Here is a 10,157-nt window from a genome sequence, read left to right as displayed (position 1 = left end):
TCCTTCGCAGGGGCTGCTGGGAATTGTAGTTTTGAATACATCCTCTCTCCAACTCTAATAAGACTATTGGGAAGCGTGCTGAAAACCTGGAGTTTGGTCTAGGCGTCGTGGGGCAAGGCTTAAATGATGAGAGAGAGGAGGGAGGATGGGGGCTAAGAAGTTAGGCCTGGAAACTTAAGATTGAGACCTAAGCTTTTCTAGTTATGGGCACTAGGACAGCGGAGAACTAAGTCACAGGAGAATCCTCTGGGTGGCCAGCTTTGGAACAGCCGGGAGGGGCCGCGCCTGGACTGAGCAAAAGAAAAGAAGGAGGAGTCATAACTCCAAAATTTGTCCGGCTGAGAAGTTTGACACTGAGAGAAATCCTATTCCGGATTACTACTACCTGTAAAGTGAAGCACTGGACTAGGTGCGCTTTCCAGATTTCCTAGTGACTCTAACATTCTGTGACCTTGGCCTGTGGGTCTTGGAATAATAAGTATGGGGTAGGGGAGGGGAAAGTAAATGGCAATGGAAAACAAAAACAAAACAAGCAAACAAACACGAAGAAGGTCAGAAGAAAAGCAGGCTTTTTGTTTGTTTGGTTGGTTTTTGGTTTTTGGAGACAGGGTTTCTCTGTGTAGACCTGGCTCTCCTAGATTTACTCTGTAGACCAGGCAGGCCTCGGACTCAGAAATCCACCTGCCTCTGCCTCCCAAGTGCTGGGATTAAAGGCCTGTGCCAGTTTTTTTAAGCAAGGCAGAAGAGGGTTTGGATTGATCCCACCAGCACCTGGGCTCGCAGCCAAGGCAAAAGGTCCAATGGTCCCTTTCAAACCATTTCCACCTGAGTGAAGCACTGGGCCACGACCAGTGCAGTAGTCCTGGGGAATGGTAGGGCACTGATGGTGTTGGTACCAATCCCATCACCCTGGGGAAGATGCGGAGAGATGGAGGGTGGAACTGTGGGTCAGTTTATCAGCATAATGAACTTAGTTAATTATAAAGCTCTGCTCTTTGCAGTCCAGTAACCCTCATCTGCCTGCAAAGTTTCTGAGAGCAATACCACACAGGGTCCAGTCTCAGCCTTGCCTTTGCTGCAGATCCTAGACCCCCCTGTCATAGTCCTTGATATCCTATCCATGTTTGGTCTGGCAGGCATGGAGGGGGCAGTCAGTGCTACCATGGGGTCTTTGAGGTCCCTCTTGTGCTTTAGCATGGACTCAATGAAGAGCAGGGGAACTCAACCATGGGACAAGATCATCATCTCCTCAAGCCACAGGATGCATTTGAATTCACAGTATGTTATTGGACAGATGACTAGCCTTTAAATTTTATCTCTTTAGCTATTAAACAGGACTTATCCCTGTCCCTTTTTCTCTGGGTCAAGTAGAAGATCAAAAGAGATACAGCTCTCACAAGTCCTTCTGAGACAGCTTTGTGTAAGGAAAGTGCCCCGGGTTGGGAGCCAGATAACTAGATTTTAAATCTTGGCTCACACTGTGACCTTGGGCCCTAGAATCCTAGGATGGGAGCCCAGGGCTGACTTCTCAGTCTGGGTGGGATTGGGTCCTGAAGTAAGGGAGGAAACTGCTAGGCTTGTTATGCCCTCCAGTCAGCATGGAGGCTGGGCTCCTCATCCATCTGTCTGGACTAGGCCCAGCTACAAACGCACTCCAACCTGGGCACTACCACTGCAGATGCCCACAGGGTGGCGCTGTTTTGTGCGTAGGGCACGTGAACCTTCCATAAGGATACCCATGGAATCTGAGCACTGGTAGGAACGATTGGCCTCCTCGATGCTCTACTGGTCCAAGTGGCCAGTTCAGTATCTTGAATTACCAGACCCGCCGCTACCTCAGGGCCCTTGGAAACAGTACTACTTGGGCCTATGGCACAGATCCTTACATCCTTACTTCAGCAGATAAGCAGGCTCAGGAAAGTTGAAATTCATCACGTCAGCTTGGATGCACCACCTTCTCCAGAACCGTGTCCTTCAGAAGGTAGGGCAGGCCCTTCTCTCTCAGTTCCTTCTGAAACACCCCCATCCCTCCAGGCTGGGTCAGTATTCAGAGCTCTCATAATAAAACTGAGGCCCTGTCTGCCAGTACACCATCTCTTCCCCTTTCCCTTAACCCACTAGACGCCTGGAAATTGGGAGAGGTAACCCCTGAAGTGTTATCCCCAGTGCCTCTCTCCCATCTTTGTGACAGGACAGGGTCTGGTTGGTTATTATCTTCTTTGAAGGTTAGCATTTCTGATTGACTCCACAGCCCCTAGGTCTGCTGAAGTCCTTTGGGGCATAGACTTGTGCACAGGGGCTTGAGTGGACTGCCGTCAGTGTAGGCTGGGGAACCCGGCGGGACTGTTGTAGATACTGGCTTACGAGTGTAGGTGCTTGCCACCTTTTGATCAGAACAATTTTGATACCACTCTGCTGACATAAATTACCTTGGCTCCTCCGTGTTTGGAATAAGCAGTTCACATGCCATTTCCAATGGAGATGGGAAGGAAACTGCAGATCGAAGGGGACGGGAGAGGAATTCTTTTCCATTTATCAAGATACGAGTTCAGGCACCTGAGTTTTATATGAACGCATTTGCAATGTGTGAGGGATTGGAGATCCTTGCAGGCAAACTGTATATCTTCATAACTGGGAGGGTGGGTGGGCAAGGTATCTCTCTCTGCTTTTAACATCTTGTTATTTTATGATGATGAGCCTTGACTCCTTTCTGAGGTCTTAGAAGCAAAAATGGCCGAGGAAGCTTGAGTCAAGGGGTCCTCAAACCGGTGCCAAAGCTCTCTGCATATAGGCAGAAGCCTGTTCTTTCCATTTTGCCAAGGGTAGAGCTTCAAGGTAGAACACAGGAAACCTAGCTCTTTCTTTTCTCTACCTGGGACCTGGTGTTCGGTGAGCGCTGCATGGGTGTGTGCAGTCATTGCCCAACAGTCAAGTCAAGTCAGTCTCTCTCTCTGTCTCTGTCTCTCTCTCTTTATTTTTAAATTTTATTTATTTAATGAATGAGTGTTCTGCTGTATATATCTCCTCCTGCCTGAACAGGGCATCAGATTTCCCTATAGGTGGTTGTGAGCCACCATGTAGTTGCTGGGAATTGAACTCATGACCTCTGGAGGAACAGCCAGGGCTCTTAATGGCTAAGCCATCTCACCAGCCCCCTGTCCAGTGGACTTTTAACTTGCCATGGAGACAAGAAGGTCTAGCCTGATGTGTCCCCTCAACCCTAGGAAAATGCTGGCCATGGATGCCCTGAGCACTCACAGCTGCTCCATACAGATCTGTGTTTTAATCCCAAGAACCAGAGGCCAGGGCCCCTCCTAGTTCTTTCTCCAGCTCTTCACACTGTTTCTTTTTATCTAATTTCTAAGATGAAATCCATCTCTCCCTAGACCTGAGATAGGGCAAGAGTAAAGGAGGCTGAGATAGACCTGGGATGTGGCTGGTCCCTTCTAGAGCCCAGCATTCTTCAAGTTACAGAGAGGGAGCCTATGAGCAGAGCTGGGTCACTGGAGTCAAGAGAGAGGGTGGTTATGGGAATTCAGTATGTTTCCCAGCATAGTAGAAACTGCAAAGTGGCTACAGTCTTCATTGAGCAATACAAGGAGGTGAGAGGCAAGGGAGGGATTGGAAGGCTCCAAGGTGCTTGGTGGTACAGATGGTTGACCCCTGGACACACATCGTCATTGCCTAGAGAAGGCGAAGCTCCACCTTCTTGCTCCAAGGTCTTGCTCCAAGTCACCCAGCCTCCTGCTCCTCTTCACCCCACCCAGAGAACCACACATAGGTCCTGCCGCTTGCTGTTTTTTATTTTCCTTGTGACAGACAGACAGAGAGCTGCACAGACAGCTGGGTGGCTGAGGGGGGATAGTCAGGACAACATAGGCAATAGGGACTGGATAGAAAGGAAACTCCACAAAAGGCAATAAATAAATAAATACAAACGGGAAGGAGGGTGGAGGCCATGGAGGAGCAGTGAGGACATCCCTGGGCCAGTGGAGAATGCCCAGAACTGCATCGGCTGGGACAGGAGACCAGCTGCAGTGGCCTTAGGCACACATCTCTTTGCCTTTCTCCTTTCTCTTTCTGAAGATGCAGCTGCTGGCCTGTCCTGCCACCCCTTGAGCCCACTCCTGTTGCCTTCCACCTTCCTGCCCTCCCTTATGTCTCTGCTCTGGCTCCTGGCACGGTCTCTATGTCCTGTCCTCCTCTCTACCACACTCCTACATCACGGGGTCCTTCTTCCTCTTCCTCCATGTCCTCTTCTGGGTTCTCCCTGAGATATAGCACTTCCACTCCATCCCAGAACCTTCCTCGAGCTCCTCCCTCCCTATCTTCTGTCTCATTCTTCACTTCCCAACTCCCTCCTTGCCTCTTTCTGCTCTCACCCTTGCCCAGCCTGGCCAGTGGGTCTCCTGCTGTGGTTATGGTGGGGTGACATCCGGCTGAAGCCCCAGGGCCTTGTCCTCTTAGGTCCATGAGGTAATAGCCCAGCCAGATGTTGCTGCTGCTGCTGGTATCTGAAGCCCCCCCCGCCCATCCAGCTCAGCATGGGCTCTGGAATGTCCCTTGGCAGCGCTAGTGAGAACCCGAGTTGAAGCCCATGGCTGGGCTGCGGTCCATGCCACCTAGGGGCTGCCAGGGTAGGAACGGAGCAGCACCTTGTGACGGGTAGCAGCCTCAGCCCGACGTCGCCGCTGCTCGCCCAGGAACTCCTTGAGCCTGTTGGTGGTGAAGGTGAGTGTCTGGCGGCGTAGCTTCATCAGGTAGGCATCTTGCAACCATGGATGGGCCAAGCAGTCCTGCAGTGAGGGCCGGCTCCTGCCAGGCAAGCCAGGGATCATGAACCAGGAAAGAAGCGCTGGGAGAAGGCAGGCTGTTCCCTCCCTCAGGCCCTTTACCAATCCCAACTCTAACATTGGGCAGCTCATGGTCTCAGTCTCCCAGTCTCTGCAATAAGAACTATTCTGCTGTTCCCAGGGCTGTTGCCGACTTTAAATGGCAGGCAGTGTGACAACTCCTGCTGCTGCTCTCTATGGAGGAGCTGGGAATCTTTGGCCAAGGGAAGCCACGATGGTCTGCATTCAGAGGTGGGTACCACTGGAGGGTTGGCAGGTAGGGGGCCTACGCCTACTCACCAGGGATGTACTGAGAGGACCTTTCTCAAGAAGAGGGTGGCACTCTGGGATGTGTTAGGGTACAACTGGAAGGCATCAAAGCGACCCCCAACAATCCGAGCCTCTGTTTCCTGGGGATCTGGCTCATAGAATGGGGAGTACCCACTAAGCCTGTTGTGGAAGAAAGATAAGTTGGCATCTCAGATGCCCCTCTGGTTGCCTCTACTTTAGAATGACGTTCAGTTGAAAGGCCTAAGAGACATGCGTATAGGGCTTCTGAGAGAGGCACAACATTCAAGGACAATGCCACTTTGCTATTGGTTGTATGCTGGGGAGACAGGGCATGGAGGATGAGAGGTGGGCAAAAGTGGGCTGGAAACTACAACAGTAGGAGGGAGGGATCGTGAACAGAGGAACCATGGATCTGACCAGGGCAGAGGAAGCATGGGGCTGGACCTGGGCCAGGCCACTCACATGATGTAGGTGAGCACACCCGCTCCCCAGATGTCCGTGGCAGAGCCAATGGGGTCTCCCTTCACCATCTCAGGAGCTGACAAAAGACAGAGGTCAAGCTGGCTTAGGTTCCCTGTGGCAGGGGGACAGGCAAAGGCAGGCTGGGTTGTGGAGAGGGTTCTTGGGTGGGGATGGGGGTGCTTAAGAAGCAGGACCGTGGCCAAGTTACCAAAGCGTGATTAAAACCAGAACAGAAGGCCTTAGAGGTCAGCAGGCAGGACAAAAGTGAGGGTGATGTGGACCACCCACACACCGAGTAATGAAGATTCCAGAAGACCCAAGATGCAACATCATAAGCTGCCCTGGATCAGCTCGGAAGTAGCGGGTACTCTCATTCACACAGAATGTGGCCAACACCAAGATTAAGAACCTTTGAAATCAGCCCAGCTGGCTCTAATCCCAAACCTGCCCCTTCTAACTATGGGACCTCAGGCGATTTACTAAACCTGCGTGGTTCTCCATTGTCTCATCTGTAAAGTGTGGTTTGTAGAATAACTCTAAGGAATAACGATAATAAGTATCAGTTAGCAGGTAGCTAAATGACTGGTTCTCCCTGCTCGGTACAGTTGTAATTGATTCTCTCGTCTTTCCAGCTTTTGCAAATCCCATTGCAGTTATTTGTAACTGTCTAATTGGACAAATACTTAATGTCAGGGTGCTTCTCCTTCCTCATCTGTAAAAAGGGAGTACTATTATGCCCAACTCCAGGGCTATTGTAAAGATCAATGGAAAAAAACCACTGTTCATTATTTACATAGTGGTTAATGTATATGAATGGTACATGTGTGGGTGAAGGGAGTGAGCCTGGCACGCTCCAGCCCTCTACCATGACCCAGCTGCTGGCCCTCTTACCCATGAACTCCAGAGTGCCAGTGCGGTGGCCAAGTGGCTTCAGGGCCTGAGGGTTATAGGGCTGAGCACTACCAAAGTCCACAATCTTAAGGGCATTGTCAGCGGCCAACAGTAGATTGTCCGGCTTGATGTCCAGGTGTAGCACATGGTGGCCATGGAGATAGTCTAGGCCTTGTAGCAGCTGCACCACATAGGTGGCCACATCATCTTCAGAATACCGGAATCTAGAGGGGGGACAGGGTGTCACCAGAGGCAGAACGGGTGATCTTAGTCAGCCACCCCACTCCCCAGGAACGCCCAGCTACCTGTCGCTGAGCCCACAGAGAAGTTCCCGGTTGCCACAGCTCTCAGCTATAAGCACAAGGTACCGAGGGGTGATGTAGGCCTCGTGCAGGGACATGAGCCGCTCATGGTGTAGCGTCCTAAGCACCTCATATTCCTGCAGCACGCGTCGCTTGCCCTCCGCGGCGTATGGCACGATCTTGGCGACAAACGTTCGGCCCGTAGCATTCTCCCGGCATGACCGCACAACACCAAAGCGGCCCCTGTGTGTGCAGGAGGGATGCCACAGGCTCAGGGTGGACACTATCATTGTGAGAGCTAAATCGGGAAGCCGCGGACCATGGGAACAAGAATGCAGTGGGCGGGGCTGGAGAGATGGGTCGGCATTTAAGAGCACTGACTGCTCTTCCAGAGGTCCTGAGTTCAATTCCCAGCAACCACCTGGTGGCTCACAACCATCTGTAATGAGATCTGATGCCCTCTTCTGGTGTATCTGAAGACAGCTGCAGTGTACTCACATACATTAAATAAATCTTTCAAAAACAAAAACAAAACAAACAAACAAACAAACAAAAAACCTGCAGTGGGCTTCAGTGAGGGCTTTGAAGTTCAGTGCTTAGGAACAAAGATTCCAGCTCTCCTGCTCGATACCTTTGGGAGAGCACATAACCTCAGTGTTCTCATCTGTGAAAGGGACGATGGTAACAAGGCTGTGTGCAGCCTTCCTCTCACAGTTGTGAAGAACACATGGCTTGAGCTCAGGACAGCAGCTAGCTGAACTCGAACGGTCCTTAAAGACCCACATCTTAGCATCTTCCTCCAAGTCTAGACAGGACAGTCTGCTCTCTCAAACCAGACCGTATCCCTTGTTCCCTGTGTCCCGCCCACTCTCCCACCTTCCCCTCCTGGTCCCTTCTTGCCTGGCTTTCTCCTCTAGGAAGGTGTAGGGTTTCTGAGGAGGCCCCTGTCGAAGAGTGGTGCTCTCAGGTGTTGGTGAGCTGACCACCTCCTTGGCTGGGCTGAGGCTCCGCACGGTCACCTGGGTGGGCTCGGGAGGGGGCTCAGGGGCTGGGGGCTGGGGGGCTGGAGGTGCAGACACGAAGGAAGTCACCATATACAAGGACGTTGAGGAGGGCGCTGGTTTAACACCTTGAGGACTAGAGGTTGGGGTCAGGGTTCCAGTGTCAGGGACAAAAGACTTGGGTTCACTTGGGGTGATCAGGATACTGGGTGGGGATGGCTCCGCTTGCTGGGTGGCCAGAAGCCCCCTGTGCTTTCGTGGAGGGGTTGCAGGTGGTGGACCCACAGCCTTGAGTGAGGACAAGGCCTGGTTGGCAGACATGGAGGAAGTTGAGGGGCTGAGAGTGGATGCCTGGGAGGCTGAGGGCGCAAGAGCGGGGGCGGGGGCCAGTGAGGTAGGAGAGTCAGGCGGCGGGGCCCTGGTTGGCCCTGAGGTAACAGGGGCATCTCGGGGAGCAGCAGCTGGCTGAGCCGGAGAATCTAAGAGGAGACAAAGAAAATAATCAGAGAGTGTTCTGGGAGAGAAGTTGTGATGCTCCAAGGAGTAGAGAGGTCCTAGGTTCCAACTCCCGCTGACCTGGTGTGCCTCGGATGAAGACCTTCTCAGAAGGGTTGCTGAAGGGCCCCTGCCCAGCACGATTGGAACAGGCCACACGGAACCTCACACTCACACCGACTGGCAGCTGAGTCACATTGTAGTAACAGTCGGGGATGCCTGAGCTCACAGGGTGCCAGACAGATTCCCCTGCAGGCAGCACAGCAGAGGGTTAAGGCCATACACAGAGTGATGGCTCCAGCTCTCTATGCCTTCTATAAAGAGCCCAGAGAAGATGCCTCTATCTAGAAAGGGCACTGGCCTTCCCAAGCAGCTCCCCCCACCCACATCTGGTCTACCACTTGCTGCCTCCCCCTTCCCTCCACCCCGCCATGCCCTCACCATCTACCCGCCGCTCCAGAGTGTATGTGCAAGGTGCCCGACTGTCTCCTGGCTTCCATAGTACCAGTGCTGTGTCATGGTAGGTCTGGGGCACCTCTGGAGGAGCTAGCTTTCCTGGGATGCCTGGAAGGAGAAGGAAAGTCTCTAGCTGAGGGTTCATCAAGCCCTAACCCACTTCCTCATCCCTGTTACCTTGGCCCTGCCCCCCCTACCCCACTAACTCACGGGCCACAGCCACAATACAGGAACTGGTAATGCTGCCAAGGACATTGGTCGCTGAGCACTCATAGAGCCCAGCATGCCGCTTGCCAGCCCGGGGTATGCTCAGCAGCTGCCGTCCATCTTTGCAGGACACAATGACCACTGAGGGCTCTGACCGCAGGGACTGTTTATCTGGGGACAAGAAGGTGGAGACATCGCAACTGAGTAAATCCAGGTTTCCCTCCCTCGCCCTTTATTTCCTTTTGCCTCCCCGTGGCCCAGCCTCTCCCATTGCCCTTTACTAGGAGCTGCGTTTCACTGCCTCCCCTCTCTATGAAGATACAATCTATTTACCTTTCATCCAGGAGATGCGGGGTGCTGGGCAGGCTGCCGGTAGGCAGAGCAGGGTGGCTGCTTCCCCCTCCAACAGCACCTGGTCCTTGAGTTTGATGTGGAAGACTGGGGGGAAATCTGAAGGAAAAGAGAGACAGCTTGGGACCCTGGCTGCTTGTTGCAGAGAGAGAGAGAGACAGTTGCCTGTGAACCTTGGTAGGACACTGCCGGTAGGGAGCTCAGTGAATGATTCTGTCCTGGGGCGCGGGGCACACGTAGGGAAGTAGAACCTCATGCCCTGTGTGCCTTCAAGGATTTTCTTCTGGCAGGCATCGCCTTCTCCAGGCCCTCAGCATATGCAGAACCATCTTCTCCCTGCCTGATGACTCAAGATGCCATGCCGGGTGCTTAGCTCACGTGTGTGAATCACTTAGAGCAGAGACCAGCACTAAATAAGGGCTCTATGCGCGTTTGTTAAAATAAAAACAAACACGGTTTGAAAAATGGTAACAGTTAAGACTCTGAAATTTAAACTCCCTCTGGGCCACTGCAGGGCAAACGAGAAGGGGAGAGAGAGGAAGCAGTGGCCCCGGCTAACATGGGCTGTGCACAGTGTCTGTGGTCAGAAGTGTGCAGTCTTGGGGCCAGTGTGACAGCTCAGCAAGTAAAGGAACCTGCCACCAAATCTCATGACCTGAGTTCCGTTCAACAAATCCACATGTTGGAAGGGAAAAAAAAATAGACTCCTGAAAGTTGTTTTCTGTCTTCCACACCCATGGCACGGCATTCACACAATACATGTTTTTGTTTTTTTGTTTTTTTTATTTATTTATTTATTTATTTTTGAGACAGGGTTTCTCTGTGTAGCCTGGCTGTCCTGGAACTCACTCTGTAGACCAGGCTGGCCT

At 52.3% G+C, this 10,157-nt stretch overlaps 1 protein-coding gene across 8 annotated transcripts in view; it reads right to left on the bottom strand.

Annotated features, from left to right (window-relative positions):
- Positions 1 to 3,782: 3,782 nt before the first annotated feature.
- The window catches only part of Speg (striated muscle enriched protein kinase), a 56,910-nt gene continuing 50,535 nt past the window's right edge, over positions 3,783 to 10,157 (bottom strand). For all 8 annotated transcript variants that reach the window (XM_031368076.1, XM_031368077.1, XM_031368079.1 and 5 more), the window contains 10 exons: positions 9,271 to 9,387; positions 8,941 to 9,108; positions 8,716 to 8,838; positions 8,356 to 8,523; positions 7,679 to 8,258; positions 6,782 to 7,021; positions 6,477 to 6,700; positions 5,586 to 5,661; positions 5,133 to 5,282; positions 3,783 to 4,815 (listed from right to left, as the gene is read on the bottom strand). In XM_031368076.1, coding sequence (XP_031223936.1) covers positions 4,623 to 4,815; positions 5,133 to 5,282; positions 5,586 to 5,661; positions 6,477 to 6,700; positions 6,782 to 7,021; positions 7,679 to 8,258; positions 8,356 to 8,523; positions 8,716 to 8,838; positions 8,941 to 9,108; positions 9,271 to 9,387 — 2,039 coding nt within the window. In that variant the 3' untranslated portion in view covers positions 3,783 to 4,622. The remainder of the gene's footprint in view (positions 4,816 to 5,132; positions 5,283 to 5,585; positions 5,662 to 6,476; positions 6,701 to 6,781; positions 7,022 to 7,678; positions 8,259 to 8,355; positions 8,524 to 8,715; positions 8,839 to 8,940; positions 9,109 to 9,270; positions 9,388 to 10,157) is intronic.

Source organism: Mastomys coucha, unplaced genomic scaffold (assembly GCF_008632895.1).
Source record: "Mastomys coucha isolate ucsf_1 unplaced genomic scaffold, UCSF_Mcou_1 pScaffold14, whole genome shotgun sequence".
Taxonomy (NCBI): Eukaryota; Metazoa; Chordata; class Mammalia; order Rodentia; family Muridae; genus Mastomys; species Mastomys coucha.
Note: the sequence above shows the minus strand (reverse complement) of the source record. Positions and strands in the feature narration are given on the sequence as shown.